At 29.0% G+C, this 24,647-nt stretch overlaps 2 protein-coding genes across 2 annotated transcripts; both read left to right on the top strand.

Moving 5' to 3' along the window:
* The first annotated feature begins 3,939 nt into the window (after positions 1-3,939).
* On the top strand, positions 3,940-5,589 carry LOC120091199 (protein FLOURY 1-like). The gene is made up of 2 exons (XM_039049107.1): positions 3,940-4,145; positions 4,386-5,589. Exon 2 carries the CDS (start codon positions 4,396-4,398, stop codon positions 5,260-5,262), a length of 867 nt encoding a protein of 288 aa, XP_038905035.1. The 5' UTR covers positions 3,940-4,145; positions 4,386-4,395; the 3' UTR covers positions 5,263-5,589.
* An 8,310-nt stretch (positions 5,590-13,899) lies between these two features.
* On the top strand, positions 13,900-21,040 carry LOC120091938 (gamma-glutamyl peptidase 5-like). Its single transcript, XM_039050109.1, has 4 exons — positions 13,900-14,333; positions 19,207-19,359; positions 20,216-20,383; positions 20,915-21,040. Exons 1-4 carry the CDS (start codon positions 14,025-14,027, stop codon positions 21,014-21,016), a joined length of 732 nt encoding a protein of 243 aa, XP_038906037.1. The 5' UTR covers positions 13,900-14,024; the 3' UTR covers positions 21,017-21,040.
* The last annotated feature ends 3,607 nt before the right edge of the window (positions 21,041-24,647 follow it).

Below are 24,647 nucleotides of genomic sequence, written 5' to 3'. Positions count from 1 at the left end.
GATCATGTCTTGAGTGATAACCAAAATGGTCTGTAGTAAATGGATAAATGAGGAAAACCTTATCCTGGTAAAGCTACTGACGCGGCCCGCTTTGTGGAATAGTCACAAGTGTTGTGACTTGTCACAGATGGTCTGATCTTGATCATTCGTGTTAGAGACATACGAGTGGGGGTGTCCTATAGAAAGAGTTTGTATAAGACCTGACCCGAAGTCTTAACGTCTTGTTATATAATACCGTTCATGACAGAGACTTCACTTAACTAGGATGACCATAGGTAACATGACCTCAATCCTTAGTGGTTTGGGAACTCCTGCCATTGAGGGCGGTCCTTTGATTTGTATGGGGGCGAGTGGCCAAGTCATCGATTCAAACCTACCATTTTGGGGATTCGTTTGATTTGGGAGCTGGGAACTCAGCTACACAAGATGGAATTCACTTCTTTCCTGAGGCAGGGGTAAGTAGATAGATAACTCCCTTAAAGACTGATTCCGGGGCCTGAACGATGTGGCACCACACAACTTCTCTTGGTCCGAGAGGTGTTCACACATAGTTGGACTATGTTGTATTCTTCATTAAAGGAATCAGTGGTACTTAAGGAGTGAGATATAACTACAAGAGGAAAACGTTAATTTGGCCTAGTTGTACTTACAAGCATCTGTGAAGGGTCATCGTACTCATGATTAGTTATATCCGATGGACATAGAAATATATTTGTGGTAAGAAGAGTTCAGCTGTTAGTTTTTAGTGGAATGCCTGACATTTGACGGATGGTGGATCTTCTGGCTAAAGAGTTTAGTCAGTTATTCATGGATCGTTGAAGCTTCAAGCCACAAGTCCATTAGGTCCCCTGGGTAGCTTGGATAAAGTCGAGAACCAATGTTTGGGTTAATTTGAAATGTTCAAATTGACAAGAGGAAATTAGATATAAATATGATTTATATCAAGTAGAGGAGAAATTACTATACTAGATATGTGATATCAAACTATAGGTTAAAACTATAATATGTTATATTATTAATTAATTAATTGGTTAATTATATGATAATTAAGCCAAAAATCACGTTTGGACGTGGGTTAGTGGGAATGAGTCGGTTACTGTAACCGATGAAATAAAAATGAAATTGTTTCATTTTGAATCGCCCCATCGTAGTCGTCCAAAAGAAAAAGAGAGTGTGTGCATTGGTGATATCGTAAACGATCGCTTAAAAGATTTGAGAGCCTATACAATAGTAACTCTCCGCCTAAATGATCATCCACCTCGCGCCTAAACGATCGCACACTTGTTCCTACATGATTGGATAGCTTTCCTAAACGATCGTATAGTGTGTCGAGTTCGCTAAACGATCGTATCCCATTTCCTAAACGATTGTTTAGTAAAACCTACACGATCGTGTAATATCTCTTAAACGATAAGCATCATGCTATGCGATAGCGCCTTTTTACCTCTTACACGATCTGGTATTCCTCCTTCCTCTACCAAATTCACCAAAGACCACGCTTTGGGTTCTCACTCCGAGAATACCCGGGGCTCTTTTCTGGTGGTGTCGTCCCCGCAACGTTCGTGTTCGTGTGGTTGTTTGTGCTGCTGTAGTCGACCTGCTGTTGGGCGTTGGTTGATTGGGTGGACGGTTTTGCTATGTTAAGTTTCAAAGATTGAAGATTGTGGTATGGCAACTCATTCCCTTGTTATATCTTGTTTATAGCATGTCGTTAATTAAGATTTATTTGCATAACTGTACGTTTGAATGTATAATGTTGTATTTCGGTCACTGTGAGATCGGAGCGATTCGAACGTGCTCATGGAACTCTTCAGTAAGTGATCCTTCAATCACATCATTTATGACACTTTACAACATTTGTAACAATCATAAAGTGGGTCGTATTCAATAGTATCTCTAGAAATAGGTATCCAACTTAATCCAAGTACTAAAGACTATTTAGGCTATTTTACTCGAACTTGATCCAGTTTATGTCTCCACATAAGTCCAAGTATTCATTACAATAACCAAGAGTTCATCGTTTATTGGATTTAGAGTTATTAATTCATTTTCATTCAACAATATTTGTCTGAATAAACTTCATATATGTTTACTGTTTACTCATAGTTTGTTTACAGTAAACATATATGAAGTTATCAGACAAATGTTGTTGAATGAAAATGAATTAATAATTCTAAATCCAATAAACTACGAATCTTTGGATATTGTAATGAATACTTGGATTTTATATGGAGACATAAACTGGATTAAGTTCAAGTAAAATAGTCTATATAGCCTATAGTACATGGATTATGTTGAGTATCTATTTCTAAAAATACTATTGAATTTGGTCTGCTTTATGTTTGGTCGCTAATTTGCTGACTTTGACAATTTGAATGCACATTTGATCTAATTGTTTTTTTTTTTCGTATTAATTAAAAAATTAAGAAATTTATAAGGACATTAATGATCCTTAATTTAGCATCGATTTCTTTCTTTATGTATTAAAAAATTATTTATTTCCACTCTAGAATCATAAAGCATTAAAGCCTCCATAAATGAGTAATGAATGTGTAAATTCAAGTTTTGACGTGCATTGATTGGAAGGGAAAAAAGGAATGCTTTCGAGCTTACAACCTTTCTCCTTTTTTAAGAGTATTTCGAACATTTTTTTTTCGAAAGAGATATGAATTCCAACCTCTCACCTAATAGTCAATGACATAAATCAAATAGAATCAATGTTTTTTTCGTATAGGTCCATGATTTTTTAATACAAAATTCAAAATTTTAAATATTGATTTAACACCACTAAAATTTTAAACATTATTATACATGTTTTAAAGTTTACAAAAGATCACGAACATAGAATCAAAATTTCAAGAATCATTTTTCAAAGTTTGAGATTTATTTTGCATAAAATTAAAACTTGAAAACCTATTATTAGTTGGTTTTAAATGTTCAAGAACCGAATAGATAGAAACTTCTTTAATTTGTAATTTAATTTAAATTATACAATTTTTTCTATAAAAAATGTAGAATAATGTAAGGGTTAATACCATTTTGATCCATATATTTTATAAGTGGTTCAATTTCAATATTCAAGACTCGATTTGTAATCATTTGATTTTTTGTTTTTTGTTTTTGAAAAAATAAGCCTAGACATTACTTCCACTTCTAAATTTCTATGTTATAAATCAAGATATTTTTTTTTAAAAAAAGTAGCTTTTAATTTTTTTTTTTTTTTTTTTTTTTTTTTTGACTCAGAATTCAACCATTGTGTTTAAGAAAGATGCTAAAAATTGTGAGGAAATATGTGTAATTTTCAAAAATCAAAAACAAAAAACGAAATAATTATCCAATGAGGGCCAAAATTTTCATTAAATCTTAATTTTGATTGCTCTTCTTAGTTTATTATGTACTTTCAACAACTCCTAAATTTAGTGCTAGTTTATTGTCAATTAATCTTTTTATTATCTATTAGTATTTTCACTGTAAATTTTGAAAACATATTTTTTTTTACAATTATTACTATATAATCAATTCCCATTAGTTCAATTGCCACATGGTAAGAATATGCTAAAATAAATAGAATAGGATTTCCAAAAATAGAAAATAAAAAAACTATTTATACAAAATAGCAAAATTTTAATTTTCTTTGATAGACATCGATAAAAATCTACTAATATAAATAGAAATTGATAGAAATTTATCGCTGATAGACGTTAATATGATCATTATTTTTTCTTTTTTTCTATTTCTATAAATAATTTTATATTTTTCTATTTGTGAATTTTTTTTTCATAAGTTAAATTATACATCTATAAATGGAAATAAAAATAAATCTAATGATTTTATATTTAAAAAAAAAAAGTGGTGTGCTGGTGAGAGAGTGACAGAGATATTCCCCACCTCGCACGTATCGCCTTCAATGTCACGATCGTACGGCATTATCTCAATTTGCATGCGACTCCGATCGTCTTCAATCTTCATTATTATTTCTGTTTCACTCAATATGATTCTCACTTTTTCTTCTGCGTTATCCAATCTTCGCCTTCTTCTTCTTCTTCTTCTTCCTTAATCCTTCCGCCGGAACTAATCCCCCAACTGAACCGAACTCTTCCACTCATTCACTCCTCCTTTCCTTTGCTTTCAATTACCCATTTGAGGTTTGTCTTCTCGCTTTCTGCTTTTGCTTTCGCAATGCTCTTTCGATTCCTACTCCGATGAATCGCTACCCTCTATGCGTTTTTCTTGATGAATTTGCGAGTTTTACGTGTTCTATTGCGGAGGATTTTGTTGAGAGTTTTTGGGTTTTGATTGGAAGCTAATCTTAATTCTCTGGGTTCTTGGATTTTCTTGAAGGATTGTTTTGTTGGTTTGCTGCTGAGTTTATGTTTTTTTTTTAGGGGGGTGCAAATGGGCATTTCTTCGCGTTTGAACAAGCTTTTGGAACAGAGCAGTGAGTTTAAAAGCTTGTTTTTGGTGTTCGGGTGTTTCCCTCGGGTTTTTATCATTTTGGGGCTTTTTCTTCTGTTGTTTTGGGTCAGTTTGAAGGTTGTGCAATTTAGTTGGCATGGTAGGGATTTTATGCAATTGCTATGTGATTTTAAAGAGAAATCTGATAATAGAAGAGCCGGAATTTGGTTGAAAACCAGTGTTGTTGAGGTGTGCAATTCGTGTCGAAGTAGACGATTGGATTTGATGAAGAAGAATGGATTCCTTTTCAGTATGTTCAATTTAGTTGGAAACTCCAAATGGGCTGTGGATTTGGATGGTGACGTTAGAAGTGAGGATAAGGGTGAAGTTTTTGAAGAAGATGTTCAGAATGAAGAGAAAGAGAATGATTCTGAAGATGACGAATTCGATGTTATCAAACTGAGAGAATTGGTGAAGATTGAAAGGAAGCAGAAGAAGGAGGCTCTTGAAGAGCTTGAGAAGGAGAGAATGGCAGCTGCAACAGCAGCTGAAGAGGCAATGGCTATGATATTTCGTCTTCAACATGAGAAGAGTGCGATCGAAATTCGAGCCAATCAGTTTCATCGAATGATGGAGCAAAAGCAACAATACTGTCAAGAAGTTATTGAATGTTTGGAAAGGATTATCATGGAATATGAGTCAGAGGGAAGCTTAAGCAAGCAACCGTGCTTCTGCAGGCCGAGACCAAAGCTACAACCGACAGGAGTCGGCGATGGTACAAGCCTCTTCCAATGTGACATGGAATTCATTCTGGAAGATGATGATGCACTGATGAACAACATTGGCATGGACCTCAAGGAAATGTAAGTCCATGAACACAACTTTTGTTTGATACTAACATAGATTTCTATACTTTTATGCTATCTAGTTGCAGAACTTGGCTTCAAATTTGTATTGGAGATGAGAAGCGATGACTTGTCTCCATCTTTCTTGAGCTTCCTTTCCTACTCTGTAAATGGCATTTTGTAAATAGGTTTGGTCAGATGGGAGATCGAGAATTCAATTTCTTCGATCGATTACATTAGTGGAATAAGAAATAAGGTAAATGTATATCCATTCAATTCGAAATGCATTTGTCTTGAATGTAGGACTTTGCATCTTAGCAAAAGTGATATATAGTATACTCATTCCCAACCAAAACCATGGCCCTGTATCCTGGAATCTATGGAGGAATGGGAATGAACTCCATCCAACCAAACTTTGAAATGAGAAAGATATACTGATTGATATAGTTATAAACTAAGAACCACTTGAAAGAAGATTGGAATCACAAAGAGCCAGTTCTGTTTATCAGTGCTTAAGAGAGTAAATTACTCGGACTTTGTTTGGTGATGATTACTTTTATCTATTTGTTTTGAAAAAAGAAGCTTAATTATTTGCATCTTTTTGAACACTGGAAATTTCTAGCCCAATTTAAAAAATAAGAAGTAGATTACTACTACTTCTTAAAACTAAGATTCTACCTACACTTCATTCTACTATGGTTATTGACATAGAACAACAGTTTTAAGTTGTTAAATACTCTAGTAAAATGTGTAAATTCTGGATTTCAAAGGGTATTTATCTAGACATCCCAGGACCTTTATTCATATAACATTACCAGGCCATCCTTACTGTAGTAAAGTTTCTAAAAGTAGATTAGACAAACAGGAAGAAATGTAAGTAACTCACTGTGAATTTTTAGAATAAATCACTATCAAACTGGTAGACTTTTTCACTTTGTTGAGTTTCTTGGTACCCAATACCAGTCGCTTGCACTGTAAACAAAATGAGTTTCTTGGTACCCAATACCAATTGCTTGCACTGTAAACAAAATGGATGAAAATGTGTTGGGCAGACCTCTCTTTTCCCTTTCCCTCCATTTTTAAGGAAAGTTTATTTTTTTCTGTTCTGATTTTGACTTTGAGAAGACTAGTCAATAACTAGGGCTCGAAAAAAGTTTAGTACCATGGTAGGATGGAATATTTTTGGGAAAATTCAGTATTGCGGTATACTCCCTTTGTTTATTATGCGCCATATCAGCATGTTTTTAAGAATAGAGTCTAATCCACTCAGATTAATGCGGGATCCACTAGTATGCTTTTTCATACCCCACATTAACCCCAATGGGTTCCATTAGTATTTAAGTAGACAAATCTATAATATAAACAAAGAGAGTATGGAGTATGGTATTCTCGTAGTACTAGAAAATTTTTCAGATATTTTTCATACTACCTTCATTTCTTGCTTGTTATGTTAGCATGTAATAGTGTGTGGTCTACTAACATTGAACAAATAGAATATGATATTTTCGTAATACTAGAAATTTTTCTGCTTTGGAGTCCCAAGGTTAGCTTTAACAACAACCGTTAAATTTGTTTCCTCATATAATAAAGTATGTGTCATGATAAGGAAATAAGTGACAATGATAAGAGCCAGATCTAGATTTAAACGACACATAGTGAAAAGTTGTAACCTTTCAAATATTGAGGTCACTCGAGAAACAATGAATCTAAAAATACAGATTCATCCACATCTTTAATGTGTTATGTACCAAAGTAATTTCATGTATTTACGTTTATGAAGATGTTTATGTGTAGAGTGATTTACTCCTTTTGCCATGTCCTCAATGAACCACCAAGAAACACAAGAAAAATAATAGAAAAGAATATTCCTGATTTTTCACTTAAATATTGTTTTTCACCTGCACTCTTTATCACCCTCTCTTTTTCGAAACACAACTTTTTTTTTCTTTTTAAAATGTTCAACAAGTATACTAAAATATAAATGAAATAAAAGAATATGAAATGTCACGGAAATATGGTTATGTTGAAATTTGAAAGAAAGAAAAACTAGGATAGAATGAAAAATAAGAAAGGATATAATCTATTTAGAATCAAAGACAATGTGGAGACAAAAGAATAGAGAAAAGCGAGAGGTTAGTGACAACATATAAAGAAAAGAAAATAGTGTGATAAAGGGTAAATGTAAAAAGCAGATTTTTTTTTAAAAAAAAAAAATCTAATGTTATTTTAATATTTATCGACAAAAATAAGGTCGAAAAGAAAGAAATGACAAAATTGAGGTAGTCTTTACCTTTCAAGATAGTCTCTTATCTTTGCTTCAATGCCACCATTATCCTATTTTTGTCAATAGTTTAGTCTTTAGCCTTATTTCTAAAATTTGTTTCTTCAACCACTTTATTTTTTTATTTTTAGAGAAAAATTTTCAAGTACCTTAATTTTGTCACTATTTTCAAAAATTACATTATTCTTGAACTTTCTCCATAAAAACAATATATGTAAGTGGGAAAATTCATGAAATGGAATTTGTTTTCCGAATAATGTTTTTTTTTATTGTCTTTCTGATGTTCTCGATGATTCATTGAAGAGAGAAAATACGTGAATCACTCTATACATGAACTTTTATAAATGTAAATACATAAAATTAAATTGGTACATAATGCATTGGAGATGTGGATGAATCTGAATCTTCATATTCATTGTGTCTCTTGGGTGATCTTGAAACTTGAAAAGTTGCAACTCTTTATCATGTGTAATAAACTTTCACTTTAACTCTAATCATTGCCACTTATTTTCTTATCATGTCATTGATTTAAGACCAGCCTTCTCCATGCTAAAAAAAACTATGACCTACCCAACAATATTTGCGTAAGATATTGAAAAAATCCATAAAAATTAAAAATCATTTAGAAAAAAAAAATCAAATTTTAACATCACAAAATTTTATTTAACAACTAAAAAGATGAGTGCATCCCAAGCAACATCTAAGTTTTTCTCGTCTTATAATATGGAAGTTAAAATATATTTAGAGAAAAAAATACAACTTTTTAATTCCTGGTTAGTATAACATTTTGATCTAAGAACCGAAAAGAAAACTAAACTCAATATTCGAAAGTAAAAGTGTAACATTTTTTAAAGGATCGAATGAAGGTAACATCTTGAAAAACCAAATAAAAACTATAAACATGAATATTCGGGTTAATATCGTACAAAGACATTAGTCCAAAATGAACTACTTGTAATGAGAAACTTGCAAAGAAGTACCAAAATTTTCCATTGAGAAAAGAAAATTAAAAGAAATATATAGTGATTTCTCCTTGTCAACTCCTCTTCATCCCATTTAATAATAAGCTCAATGAATTTTAACCTGAGTAATACTAGTTGCTAGCTGCTAGCTGGACTGCAATTGACGACCAATCACATGGTTCCACGTAGCAAGCGGTTTTTTTTTGAAAAAAAAAACATTTTTGTTGTTTATTTTTCTATTGTGGTTAGGTCGTGTTGCCATAAAAAATGCCAAATATTACGATAGTAGCCATTGACAATTGAGAAGCATGTAATTAATTTGTTTTTTAATGACTTGAATGAAATAATTGGTCCAATTCATTGGCAAATGAAAAATCAGCTTTTATTGAAGAAGCTATACTAGTTTGTTGCGGAATATGCTTTTGGCCGCTAGTAATTAAGCGTCTTCAATTTAAATTAGAATAAATATCAATTTATATTTTTGGCATTCTATCAATTTAAATTAGGATAAATATCAATTTATATTTTTGGACATTGTATCAAATTAAATTTTAAACTAATAATTGTATTACTTTAAACACTAAATTTTGGGGATGATATCAATTTAAATCATAAAATTTTATAAATGTATCAATTTAGATCATGAATTTTCATAATTATATCAACTTAAACCCTCTATTATGTTTTATTTGGATATACTAATGAATGTTCAGTATTTAAATTGATATATTTATGAAAGTTCATAATTTAAATTACACTTATGAAAGTTAGGGTTTAAATTGATATAATTATTAGTTTGGGATTTAAATCGATATAAATCCTAAAATTCAAGGTTTAAATTGATACGACCCTTAAATTTAAGGTTTAAATTGATATAATTATTAGTTTGGGATTTAAATTAATATAAATCCTAAAATTCAAGGTTTAAATTGATACGACCCTCAAATTTAAGGTTTAAATTGATATAATTATTAGTTTGGGATTTAAATTGATACAAATCCAAATCCCAAAGTTCAAGGTTTAAATTGATACGACCCTCAAAGTTCAAGGTTTAAGTTATAAAATTATTAGTTTAGGGTTTATATTGATACAATCTCCAAAGTTTATAGGTATAAATTATAGATGTACATGTGGGTTGGGTTTAGTTAAATGTGTTTTTAGAACCAACCTGAAAACTTGGATTGGTTGGGTTGACAACCCAAATAACCCTCCAACCCAACCCTTAAAATTCGAGTTGGGTTGGGTTGGGATGTCGAGTTATAACTTTTTTTTTTTAATTAAAAATATATAGATTTATATTCAACACATGACTAATAACTAAAATCTCATAAAAATCAAATGTTAAATACAAAATATCTATGATATTTATTGCAAACTTTAAACAAAGACAAATATCATAACATTTTTAAAAAATAAAAAATCATAAATTAATCAAACTTTAAACAATTATGTATATATACTATTAATATATATATAACTCGGATTGGATTGGGTCAACCCAAATTTTTTTAGCCAACCCACGATCCAATCTAACCTAACAAATATATAAAAAGTTAATCCAGCTCAACCCAAGAACAAAACTAACCTAACCTAATCATTACAATTTAAGTTGAATAGTCCGAATTATTCGAGTTGTTGAGTTATTTGAACATCTCTATTATAAATTGATATTTATCCTATAAATTAATAAATATTGAATGGAATATAATCAATTATCTTTTGATTATCCACCACACATTTCATGCTTGTTTGTTTGTTAGTTGGGTTCATCTTATTCTTCTTCATCATCATTTCAAAACCTGTATCATATAAACACAAGATGTGTTTGGACTGAAAAGCTACTTTCAAAATAATTTTTTTATTTTATTTAGTTTTTAAAATTTTTGAGATTGGATGGATTTTACATATTTATAATATTATGCACACTTAAACCATTATTTAATTCATAATGGAATACAACGGAGAATTGGATGGAGACCACTTTGTAGAAAAAGTAATGCATGTCAATTACCACTAAATTAAAAAAAAAATAAAGTACTATCATAATACCAATTGCTTCTATTAATTATTTGATATGTCATTAAATAATTTATTCATTTATTTCGTGAATCTCACATGACGTTTAAATCAAAACTAGTTTCAGAGCATAAATATGGTCAGATTGGTATGGAATTGAAAAATGATCAATAAATTATTTGATTATTTTCTTTTTTGTAATTTTTGTAATTTTTGTTCAAACTTTTTAGTACAATGGAGATAAGAGATTTGAACCACATACTTCATACATTAACATATCTCTATGTCCATTTGAGTATTATTCACTTTGACAATTTTCATTATACTTTATTTATTCAATTTTTGTCCTTTTCATTAACGGTCATCAATCAAATAATCTATATTTTCAAGTTTAATCTCCTAAAATCCTAGATTAAATCAATGGTTTTCTAAGTTCAATTCCGAATAAATATTAATAACCCATTCCAATTTTTGTCATTTTTTATTCTTGATAAGTAGATCGGCCTAATTTAATTGCAACACTTTAGTAGACATCAAATATGAAGGAAGATCCTTTTTTTTTTCTTTTTTTTTTTTTTTTGTGAAGAAGTTGGAGTAAGAAATTAAAAATGAACACGTGTGGAATTTCAAAAATAGCTTTGTAACTTTTTTTTTTTTTACTTTATCCCAAAAAAATAAAGATTGATGCGAAAATGACTAGACTAGGTTTTTATGTTAATTTTTTATAGAGTTTAAAAGCTCAAATAAAATATTTAAAATTTCTATAAAACTAAAACGTACTAGATGAAAATAAAACAAATATAAAATTTTAACACACCGTACATATAGGCCAAATTATTCGATGGTGTACATCTTTCTTGACACTATAATTGTGAGATATATTGAATCAATTTTCAGGATCGGAGATAGTGATGAAAACTTTTAAATAAAATTGAAAGGTCAAATTGCATTGAGACCAGGATTATCCAATGACTATACTGATCACATATTGTTACAGTAAATACTATTTTGTAGTCCCCAATTATCTATCATCAACACTATTTCAAAACTCTCATTTGCTACGTTAATTACTATTTTTTTTTACTATTTTTCATTCATCATTTTTTGTACTATAGTGTTTGTTATTTTCTTTTCGAACTAAAATAGTTTATACCTCAAACACGCACTATTATAAACTAAAATAATTTTCATCTACACAAACTATTCTAATCCAACTATAATAATTTATGACTATAATAACCAATTTCTTGCCCCAAACATTCTCTAAATATTAAAGTTTGTATCTATTTGATCTACGAGCTTTTAAAATTAAAAATTTAACCTTAATTTTGCTAGTTTTGAAATTCACAAATCCTTTTCTCATAAAATCAAAATTTTATAGTTTCACTGGACATAAAAAATGGATTTATATCGAGGATAACTTAATTTTCATGTTTTTTTTCTTTTAAATTTAGTTTTTTTTTTTTTTTTTACAATAGGGGTGGAGGGATTTGAACCGTCGGTGTAGCTAACACATATCATCAACCCTAAAAATTGAAGAGTATGTTTGGTTGGCAATCAAAATTCTATTTTTCATATTTTCAAAAAATATATGTGTTAGCAAAAAATTTGGATTTTATTTCTTAAAACTATTTTCGTATTATTCGATCCAAATAATACAAATTTTGAAAACATCATTTTTATACTTTTAATATATCTAGAATTTGAAATTTAAATTTTAAAATACATAATTATGTTAAATAAAGAATATAGTATATCATGTTATAAATTTAATTCATTTATTTAATAAATTATGTATTATGTAATGTATCATAAATTATATAATAATTATGCAAAAAAGAAATTAACATAAAACATGTTGATATTTGTAACCAATCTAATATTTAATTGGTAATTATAACTAGTTTTATAATTTATAAATATAGTATACATTTAAAAATTATTTTAAATTCTAATCCAATTTCTACGTTTGCTACCAAACACATATGTGAAATATCAATTCTTTTTTTATTGAATCTTTTCGAATTTTTGTTTTCAAATTCTCGGTCAAACAAGTCTTGAGAAATTGTATTGAAATAAAGCAGAAAAATTTGAAAATTTTTTAGTAGGTTAAAGCAAATATTAGGTTTAAATCCTATCTTACTCTCTAAATTTTAAATTCGGTTCTATTTTGGTCCTTAATTTTTAAAAACATTCATGGTAGTCTATAAACTTTAAAAATATTTTTCCTAATCCCTATTATTCAATATGTCTAACTTTTCAATAGAAATGTGAGAGAATTTGTATTTTTTGGATGACTAGACTATAATGTATTGAGGAAGATGAACGTAAAATGAAATGTTAACAACCCAACACGCCATAATGCTAAACGACCGAAATTTTGAACTAAAAATGTCTTTTAAATTCTCTCGTTTTGCCATCTTATTCAAAATTTGAACTCTAGAATTTTTAGCATAACTAATTTATTTGGTAGCTTAATCATCTAAAAATATAAGTTATTGGGCTAGTTGTTAAATATTTAACAAAGTCTTAATATATCAATACCTAAAATAAACATTTTTTAAAAGTTTAAAGATTAAACGAACATTTTATAAAGTTTAGAGACCAAAATAAAACAAGATTTAAAGTTTTTTTAGACCCAACTCAATGATTCGGATTATAAATTTTTTCAACCCAAATAACCCTTATTAAAAGATGAACCAAACCCAACCCAACCATGAAATATTTGTGTTGGGTTGGTTCGGGTTGAACGGGTCATTTGTTTAAAATTTTGTTCTAAAAAGAATACAACGTAAATATGTAAAAAAATTATTTAATTATTTTCATATATTGAATTAAGATTAACCACTCAATTTCAATTTAAATAGTGAAAATTTTCTTTTTAAAGTGCAAAGAAACTAGTTTTAAGAGTTGTTAAATAATAAATTATTAAAAAATATTGAAATTAAATAAAATTAAAATCAATATATGTATAAATAATTATGTTATAAGTAATAAAAAAACCTATTTTAAATGTAATAATAAATTCGGATTGGTTCGGGTTGATTTTAGTTATATTAGGTGAACCTTTGAACCAACCAAACCCATAAAATTTCCATTTATTTGAACCCAACTCAACTCAATCCAAATGAGTTGATAATCCAACTCAAAAGTTGGATTAGATTAGATTAGGTTCGATTTTTTTGAGTCATCGAATTTTTTAAACACTCCTGACAAATATTATATATTATATTGAAGAAGAGCCCATGAACAACACATTCATCTTTTTTTATTTTTTATTTGTTCTTTTGTTTTTGTTTTTTTTTTCTTTAACAAAATGAAGCCGTACGTCTGATGTGTCGATCCAAAAACAAAATAAATGTGAAATAAAAACCTAACAAGAACCCATCTGTCTCTCTCTCTCTCTCTCTCTCTCTCTCTCCGCTATTTCTCTCTCTAAACTCCGATTTTAGTTTAGAGAGAGAAACATCCGCTGCATTCGATTGGCCGGAGACGGAGAGAATCTAGATCCATCGTGGCTGGAGGATGGGGATGAAGAGATTTGCGTTGCTTCTCTGTGCAGAAGATTCCGATTACGTTAAAATCAAATACGGAGGATATTTCGGAGTGTTCGTCAGAATGTTGGGCGAAGAAGGCGAGGCTTGGGACCGTTTCCGTGTGGCTGCCGGCGAGTTTCCGGCCGACGATCAGATCGACGACTACCACGGATTTGTGATCACCGGTAGCTGTAACGACGCTCACGGTGACGATCCTTGGATCTGCCGATTGATCGCTTTAGTGCAGAGATTGGCGTTCTTGAACAAGCGAATCCTCGGTATTTGCTTCGGCCATCAGGTATTTTTGTAATTTCCCTTCTTTTTTTTCCCTCGAAATAATAGCGAGTTAAGGGTGGGAAAAATAACATTAACTTTTTATGTTTAGTTTTCATTTAATTTTAAAAATGTTAACCAATTAGCTTCGGGTTTTGATTTTTATTATTTTTTAATTCTTACGTTTCATTATGTTACGCAAGAGTGTTGAGTTTGATTGGATTGAAATACTTTTTAGACTCAACCCAAATAATTCTTATAAACAAATGAATCCAATTTATGAGTTGGTTTGAGTTAATCGGATCATTTATTTAAAATTTCATTCTAAAAAAAGTAAAATGTAAATATGTAAAAATATAATTTAATTATTTTCATATATTGAATTAAGATTAACAATTCAATTTCAATTTATATAGGAAAAATTTTCTTTCTAAATTGCACAAAAACTACTTTTAAAAGTTGTTAGAAAATAAATTATTCAAAAAATATTGAAACTAAATAAAATTAAAATCAATATATATATATAAATTAAATTATTTGGATTGGTTCGGGTTGGTTAGTGAATCCATGAACCAGTCTAATCCATAAAATTTTCATTTATTTGAACTAAACCCAACGATTGAGAGTCATCGGGTTCTTGAAAACCCTTAATGTTATGGTATTCAATTTTACTCAGTTTTCATTCATAATAAAATAACTACTTTTTAAATACTACTTTGATCATTCTACATTTATTTTTTTTTGTTCATTTGGTTTTCTACGATTTTAAAAGGTTTATTTGGGTCATTATACTTTCAAGAAATTACTATTTTCATCTTTCATTTTCATTTTCATTTTTTAGAGATCAAAATGGTTACTCACAAATTCAAAGACGAAAATGAGAATACAAGAACCAAAAAGAAACATTTTGAAAGTACAAAAACCAAAATGAACTAAAATTAAAACTATATGAACCAAAATTAACGTTTTAAAAGAAACAAAAATGAACCAAAGTCAAAAGTATGAGATTTATTCAAATAATTTTAATGTGGTTTTTTAATATTTTAATTATATTAATTTATATTTTTTTTAAAAAAAAAAAAATCATTGATAGATTTGACTACCTAAATCTTTAAGTTAGGGATCAAATGTAAATTAGAGTAAAAAATTTTGAAACTTTGAAATTACATAAAGCAAGCTCAAACTCTAAAAGTGTAGCATTTTAAAAATTATGGATTAAGAGAATTCTAGATCCAAAACTTAGAAACCAAAAAGTTGAATAATTCGGATAATAATGCAATCAATTTTTTTTTTTTTTTTTAAAAAACTAAAGATACTTTTACTTTTTTTATTACCTTTTAGAAAAAAAAAACAAATTTTGAACTATTAAAGCAAGCATTTTGAAACATATTTTTAATCCTTCAAAATTAATTTCGATATATGAAAATTTTAATTAGAAAGGTAAAATTAAATATTAAAGATATACGAAATGATTTTAACCATTTTAAAATTACTTTCAAATAACTTAATAATTAGTTTAAAATAAATATACTATTTTTTTTTTATTGATAATGATAATTTATAATGTTTAAAATAATTAAATATTTTATGTTTCCATCTAAGTTGTCTTTTTTTCCCCTTTTGTCAATGTTTCCATTTAAATTGTTCGAGTAGAAATAGTTATAATTTTTTTAATAAAATATTATAGTATTAATTATTTAAAAAGTACTTTATTCAATTACTGAATTTAAAAAATTAGGAGTAGGATTTGGTTCTGTGGAAGAGAGTAAAAATCGTTTTGTTTAAGAAAAATATATAACAATAATCTTAATTTTTAAAAGATAAAATTTTAAATTTTAAACTGCCATGAGAATCTGTTATTAATTGCTGGTAGGTAGTAGAATGTTTTAAAAATTGATTTGTAACAAATTAAATTTGCAATCTATTTTATGTTTCTTGTTTTCTATTTACAAAATGTCTACATAATGCCAGACTGCCAGTTTAATAATAATTAGGTTTGTTTGTTGATAACTTTATTTATTTTTAACTGAAATTTGTGAATATTTTTAATTTCCAACTTCGAGCGGATTCATATTGACTTTTTCTCAAGGATAAATTACCTTTTTAGACTTTAGATTTAGAAGAATATGGTGCGATTAAGGTCTGAATTTAACTATTTTAGTATTCAAATTTTTAGAATATATACATTTGACCCCTCAATTCTTAACATACAAAATTTTAGTTCTTGAATTTTAAAAATAGGTTCAAAAAATCAAAGCTAATTTTTTTTTATTGATTTAAACAAGAAAAACAAAATTAGAAAATTGTCTCTTCTCTAAAATTATTCTTTCAAATGTTATATAATTATTTAAATTAATAAAAAAATCCAAGAACAATTTTATCTATCCTAAAAAAAGTTTAGACTTAAAAGATTTGTTTTGAAAATTCATGGACTATATTTTTTTTTTCTTTTTCAGTTAATATTACATGCCTTAACCAGGTTCAAATTGACTTTTAAAATTATTCTGACTCTTTTTTCTTTTTTTACCCTTTATATTTGGGACAAGTGTTAGGTCATGAATCTACTTACCAATATTCTCAAAAAAAAAAAAAAACAAAAAAACAAAAAAACAAAACAAAACCATTTAGTTATCATATACGATATACCATTCATTAATTACTTTTGGAATCATTTGTTTTTTTGGAAAACTAAATAATCGAAATATTTAAATGTCCAAAATTATAGATGTGTAGAGTTAAAATCCAATCCACGAAATAATTGGATATATGAACAACATCGTTGTGGTAAAGGTCGTAATGCCAGAGGAATCATTACCGAATGGCATAGAGGGGAGGTGTCATAAGCATTTATACCGTAAAAAAAAAATGGAATGAAGAAGATATATATGGTAGAATCGTAACCATAGAATACAACCCTAATCGATTTTGGAATGAAAAAAACATATATGAAAGAAGGGTTATCTTGAGTATGTCTTTTTCTGACCTAGATCAACTTAAGTTAAATGGAATCTCTATCGTCCGGCTACTTAAAGAATTAAATATGAAAATACAGGACAGAAGATGTTTTTTTTAGATGTATGACATCCTTAGATAACTATGTTTGTTTTATATGAATATTTTGTTTTGGAGATATTTATGAATACTTAGATAATTGTATTTGTTTCGTAGGATTTCTACCTGAAATGTCTCAAATTTACACAATGTTTCAAAAATGCTCTTATTATAAGTTGTACTTATATAACATATTTTCTTTTTCCTTTTCTTTTTTAAATTAATTTATGTTTTTTTTAAATCAATATAATTTTATTATTTTATTTGTAAGTTTTCTCAACAAGATTATATATAGGGTTATAAAGTAGAATGTGGATGCTCTGAACACGGGGATCCAAAAATTTAATGTTTAGATGAACATCCAAAATTCTCAATATACCTTCAGTAAGGGCATCCTAAGATGTCCGAGAATTTCCAAATGCACGGATATCTTACATTAACACAAAATAAATGTGGTAATCCAGATGTCCACTCATGTGGTAATCCAGATATCCACTTCATAAGAATCTTATATTCCCATGAAACAAATGATTTCTAATTAAATCAATTTGTAGTAAGTCAAATCATGAGTATCTCTTAAGGTAATGGTAGAATTTCACAATGAATGTAATGAAAATGCTTTTGGATCCTTAGGTTTTAAATCTTTTAATTTTTAGGTTAAAAATATTACATAATTACATTCAAGTTTTAAGTTTGGTTTTAATTTAGTTCTTAGGTCATATTTTGGTCTTTTAACCCATAAATTTTTGCCAAGGCTAACTTTGTTTTTTATGTTAATTTTCAGTTAATTAATTTAAAATAACTATGAAGTAAAATTTCAATTTAATTTTAGCAGTGTTGTAAAATTAATGAAAACAAATAATTAAAATTCTTTTAAATTAATTAATAAACAGTAATATAAGTTTTTCATTTTCTATTTTAAAAAACCCTCAAAATTAAAAGCGTCAATTTTGAAATTTGAGATTTAAATAAAAATTTAAAAAATCAAGGATAAAAAGATAACATTCTTTGAAACGTAACCACCAAATAAAATGAGATTGTAAACAAAAATATATAGCATTCCGAAATTTAAGAACCAAAATAAAAACCAAATTCAAAACTTAAAAATATATACATATATAATTTAGTCATAAATGTATTTCGTCACTATTTTTAGAAAACAAAACTTGAAAAATGAAGGACAAAATCGTAAACAAACAAATCATAATTACGTGAGATTGCTTTGGCTAGTGGCACATGGTTTCATTAATTGGGTGTTTACGACATGTCTGTTTCTGATTGGAGGTCCACTAACTTTTGTCGGTCACGGTCACGTTAGCTTTTCTCACTGAGCATCGAATATTAGAGAGAAAAAAAGTGTTACAAACACTTTTTTTTTAAACCTTTGAAAACTTGTTCAAATTTAGTCTCAAATGTCCAATTTTGGACTTAAGTTTTCAAATAAATATTAATTTTAATCATCCATTTTTTTAATCAAAATTAGTTAAATAATAATTATAATTTTCATGCATAATAGTATACTAGAATTTATATTGAAAAACCAATAATAATACAATATTTTTTGTATAGAATATTAACGAACTAGTAGTATGGATTATATTCAAAATTTATTGAAAATATATAGCCTAAGATTGATTGGATTCGAACAAATTATACCAATTTTAGTAGAAGGAATTTGATCGTAATTCTCTGTTATACCTAATAAAAAGTTGTCACGTGGTATTTTGTTTTTAAAAAATTATTAAAAATTATTTTTCTACGTAAGAGAAAGGTTTAAGCCCTTTAGTATTTATAGGAAAAAAAATAAAAAGTAAATAAACTTGTTTAATGGGTTGACATTTCTATAGATACTCGGACGTGCTTTGGGAGGAAAAACAGGCCGGGGTAGATCTGGATGGGACATTGGGATCACAACCGTACACGTGTCATCATCTTACAAGCTCTTCTCATCCCTCAAAATACCCACCGCTCTCTCCGTGATTGAATGCCATCGTGACGAGGTTTGTATCGTTAAAAATAATTCGTCATATTTTATTAACTCAATTGATTAAATTATAAATTCGTTATCTTTAAAATGTCTAATTCGATAAATAATGATACTAATAACAAGTTTAATGAAGTAAATTTAATGTTTATGGAAAATATCTAAATTCGAACGTTTAAACATACATTGATTGAAATGGAATAAAATACAAAGCATAGAAATTACAAAAATATTTTAACTTATAACTCGAAATAAAGGACTATTTTATTATTTTTAATGGATTAGATTACAAGTTTAATTCTTAAATTTTCAAATTTGTGTCTAATTAAGTATCTAAACTTTAGAAAATGTTTAATAAGTCCTTCAACCTTCAATTTTATTCCAATAAATGGTCTCTTAATTTTCAACTTCATGTCTAATAGCTGGATTTACCCATTTGAAAATTTTAGAATGCTCAAATCTATTAGATTAATAACTGAAATTTTGAGGCTTACACAAAATTCCAATTTATGTATAATAAATCTAATAATTTTAAATAATATTAAATATGTCAAAGATTTATTATACATATAATTAGAAAGTTTAAAAATCTATTATATATTTTTAAAATTTATGATTCTATTAGACACTTACGAAAGTTTCATAATCCAATTAATACAAACCAGAATAATTTGTGAAGTTAACTTTGTAATTTAACTTTTTTGAATTTTGAAATATGAGATTTTTACCATTTTAAAGAAAATAGCTGTCCAATCACATTTCTCTATAAAGTTTAGCTATAAAGAAGAAAAAATTGCTTTTAATTGTTGGTGACAAAACAAATTTGTACGTTGATATGTTCTAATTTGGTTTGTACATGAAAAACGACATAGATCTATGAACTTCCTTCCAAGGCTGAAGTGATTGGACGGTCAGATAAGTATGGCATAGAGATGTTCAAATATGGGGATCATATCCTAGGCATTCAAGGTCACCCCGAATACACAAAAGACATTCTCCTACACCTAATCGAACGCCTCGTCCTACGAAGACTCATCACGGTAAAGTTCATTGTGAAGTAATTTCTATCACGGTCTCTCAGTATTCTTAAATGTTTTTGCCTTTTTGGAGTTCAACAATAATGAAAGTGGAGAATTTGAACCTTTGACCTCTTGGTTGATTACATATATCTTAATCATTTCAACTATTCTTAGTTTTACCTCTTGAATATATATATATATATAAAAGATAATTGCAATGGGTAACACTTTTAGGGTTAATAATTAAGTGTATAACAATATTTTTAAATAATTACAAATATTGCAAAATCTATTAATGATAGAATCTATCGCTTATAAGGGTCTATCAGCGATATAGTCTATCACTGATAAACTTCGAGATATAGATCTAAATTTTGTTATATTTGTAAATTTTTTTTGTAATATACTATATTTATTAATATTTTGAGTCTGATTATTATATTTGTAATTATCCCTGTGTTATAACATATGATAACATATGATGTCTATATATTTTGATGATTTAACTTGTAATATTTGTGAAACTTGGCAAATGTTCTATGTTGGCCTTAGGATGATTTTGCTGAGGAGATGAGGAGCAATTTGGAAGAAGGTGAGGCAGATAGGGAAGCATGGAAGAGGCTTTGCATCAACTTTCTCAAGGGTGGGTTGTGATTTAGGGGGAAAATGGATTTTTTTCAAAAAAATGTAAATATGGGCTTCAATGACAACTATTTAGATAATGGTTTTGTTTCTAGATTTGTGGTTTTAAAAAATAAGGTGGGTTTGGTTCATAGGTTTGAGTATAAATAGCTTGAAGTTGTGAAGCATTCAACTAGATATAGAACTTAAGTTCACTTATTCCAAACAATGTATGTATGCTAATCATATGAGCTATGTAAACTTAGATTTAAGGAACCAATTCCTCCCATCTTAAACACTTGTAAGAGATATTTGGTTCATGAGTCATATCTATCTAATTTAAGGTTAAGAAGCCTTAACCTATATTTCATATGTGACCCTTTGTTTATTGTTGACAGACTCGTACGAACTATTTGTTACCAAGTAATTATCCTTCACTAATTAGTATGTATTTGAACTGTGATTAAAGTCCTATATTGGCTACGAAAAGGAAAAAGTCATGAGTATATAAGCAAGGGTAACTATATGCACGATAAAAGTAACAAAATGATATTTTAAATCTATTTTTTAAAAAAAGTAATACTTTGGTGTACCATGGGTTGCATTCATCTTTATGTCCTCTTTTTAATTATATAGTAAAAAAAAATCGAAAAATTGCTATTATTATTGTTACTTTTAAGTTTAACATATGACAAATATTGATTGGATAACTATGATGGTTGTTTGTTGTAGGATGCATCTAACTATTATTATTCTTTTAAAAAAAATAATAATAAGATGTAAATGGTTAATGACCAAATGACCTACAAGTGAAAATCATGGACCAAACAACGTAATTTTCTAAAACAATATTGAAAAGAATTTAAAGACCAATTGAAACATTGAGCCAAAATAAGCCAAAATGTACGCAATTTTTTTGGACAATATCAGCAAAAAAGAAAAGAAAAGAAAAAACAGACAAACTAAAAGATTACGTCACGAGACACGAGCATAGAAAACCACTCGGGATAAGGAGTGGTGAGAAAGGAATACTTATGCTCTTCCAAAGCGTTAATCGCAAGAGAATGTGCCATGACATTTTGACATTAGCAAACATGAGATAAAGAGATAACCTCATGTATTAGCTGGAGGTGTTCAAATGACCCAACAACCCAAACAACTTAGACTACTCAACCCAAATGATAGGGTTGAGTTGTGTTAGTCGTTCTTGGTGTTGACTATATTTTTCTGGCATGTTTTATGGATGTTGGTAATCTTGTTCTTCATCTTATCCTAAGTAAGGTTCTACAAAATGTCTCACACAGTGTATTTTTCTGTCTTGAAATTCTTTCCTTATATAGAAAATTCAATGAGTTTATTGTCAAAGGATTTTTTCCTTCTTTGAGTCCCAACTGGTTATGGTGATGGTCTAATTCTTCCTTTTTTGTTACGCACATTTAAAGGGTTGTATTATTGGTTTTAGGGTTTACCATTGTTGAAGAAGATTTGTGTTATTTGTTGTCTTGAGCCAAAAAATATTGAGTGCATCAATCTAAGCAATTGTGACTAAATTTTTTATTTTTTATTTTTTTTTGTAGATTTTGAGTTGTTACTTTTTATCATCTTAAACATTGTTTTATACATGAAAATATAATCTTATATTTAGGGAGAGCCTAAATTTTTCGAGTAAAGTGGTATTAATTTGAAATAGAGAAAGGTCGAAGTTGTCATTGAGAGGGAAGTTGACTCGAGGAGCTAAGAAGAACTGGCCTAAAAAAGATCAGTTTTTGGCTGCTGAACTAAGTTTCAAATATACTATTTTGCATAAGATAGACATAATCAACTAGTGTCCTTCTTCTCACAGTACTGGTATCTCCCATGCTCTGACAAGCCTACATATCAAATTGGCACTTCTTCTCTGTTCAACCAGCTTCTTAATCAGATTTTACTACACGTTGGCTCTCAAGTTGTCAAATTACTCATTTGCTACCCTCACCCCATTTGTGGTATTTTATTAGTCTAGACGTTAGATCTTCTTAATGCTGAGAAATTCCTTGGTCCTGCTCTTGCTGTGATTCAATTCAGTTATAAAATGTTTCAAAGTCATCATGTTCTAGACATTGTACATAACAACTCTAAGGGATTGATTGGGTTGAGAGATGGGTTAGGCATCCTAAGACCAACCCTTGTTTGGGACAAAGGTTTAGAAAGTCAAGGCTTCCTACACTCTTTCACATGGGTTTGAATAGTAAACACTATTCAAACCCATGGGATACACTTTTTTTTTTTTCTAATTTAATTTAGGAAGTTTGTCGGCCAACTTCTGGACACCACCTCCGACGACCGCTGTCGGCCAACTCCGAGTACCACCTCTGACGATCACCGTCGGCCACCTTCGACCGCCACTTCCAACGACCGTGCCAGCGGACTTCCGGTTACCGACTCTAGCCAAACTTCAACCATCGTCAACCAACTTCAACCGCCACCTCCAGCTACTGCTATCGGCCAACTCTGACGACCATCGCCAGCCACCTCCGGCGACCCTTGCCAGCGAACTTCCGACCACTGACTCTGGCTAGACTTCGACTACCATCGACCGACTTTGGAAAACATTAATAAAAATATTTTTAGTATATAACAAACCAAACAAACTTGTATATAAAAATACGTCTAAGTAAGAGTTGCCAAACACATGTCTGTTTTTATTTTAAGTCAAGAGTGTTTAAATTAAAAAAATTTATAATTCACTCCAAACAGACTCTTAGTGTAATTATATTAATATTTTTAAAATTAAACTTTCTCTTTCTTCTAATTCTTTTTTCATTTGATTTTTTTATTTTTAAATTATTATTATTTATTTGATTATCTTTTTAAATTCGCTCTCTTCCATTCTTTGTTAATATGTTGCCTTTATTTCAGAAGATTTCATTTTTTTTCTATTTCTCCTAGTTGTAAATCGATCACTACAAGAAACATCTCTTATATGTTTTTTTTTTTCGTATTATTACTACTACTACATGTGTACTACTACTAAAATAAATTGAAATTAGGTTTTTGCGTAATTAAGCATATTTGTTTAAACTATATGTGTAGAAAACCCTAATTTAAATTAATAAAAGAAATAAAAGTCTAAAAAACAAGCATATTAAAATAACTAAGATGACAAGTTTGGACTAGTCTAACATCTAGCCAGAAAATATTTCACAAACTCAAAATTTATAAATCTGCATTTCATTCTCAGGCTTTTAAACCTAGACTTTCAAAACCTACCCTTCAAACACAGTTTTTCTAAACCCAGACTACCTAGACCTCCCAGCCTAACCCCCATATTTGACATTCCCAAGCTTAGCATTTCAAACTTGCGCACCAAACGTCCCTTAAGGGTCGTCAGGATGTTTTGTATCAGTCTGATGAAATCATTTTCTAAGGTAAAGAGCCTACTGGGTCCTTTTAGTTTGGGCAGCACATTATGTAGTTATTGACTTATGAGTCCGGAGTTAAGTCTTCAAACTTGGAGGTGTAGAGAGGAAAGCCAAGGGTGATGTCAAGTTTCACATGTTACGGTTGTTAACTACTAGAACGGAGGGTGTGTCTACTTCTGATGGCAAGGATAGGGCTTCTAATAATTTGCAATGGCTATTGTTTTTTTGTCCTAATATTTGTTTATTTCGAACTATGTTTTTTT

This window comes from Benincasa hispida, chromosome 11 (assembly GCF_009727055.1).
Source record: "Benincasa hispida cultivar B227 chromosome 11, ASM972705v1, whole genome shotgun sequence".
NCBI classification, from domain to species: domain Eukaryota; kingdom Viridiplantae; phylum Streptophyta; class Magnoliopsida; order Cucurbitales; family Cucurbitaceae; genus Benincasa; species Benincasa hispida.
This window is presented reverse-complemented; position numbering and strand designations above follow the sequence as displayed.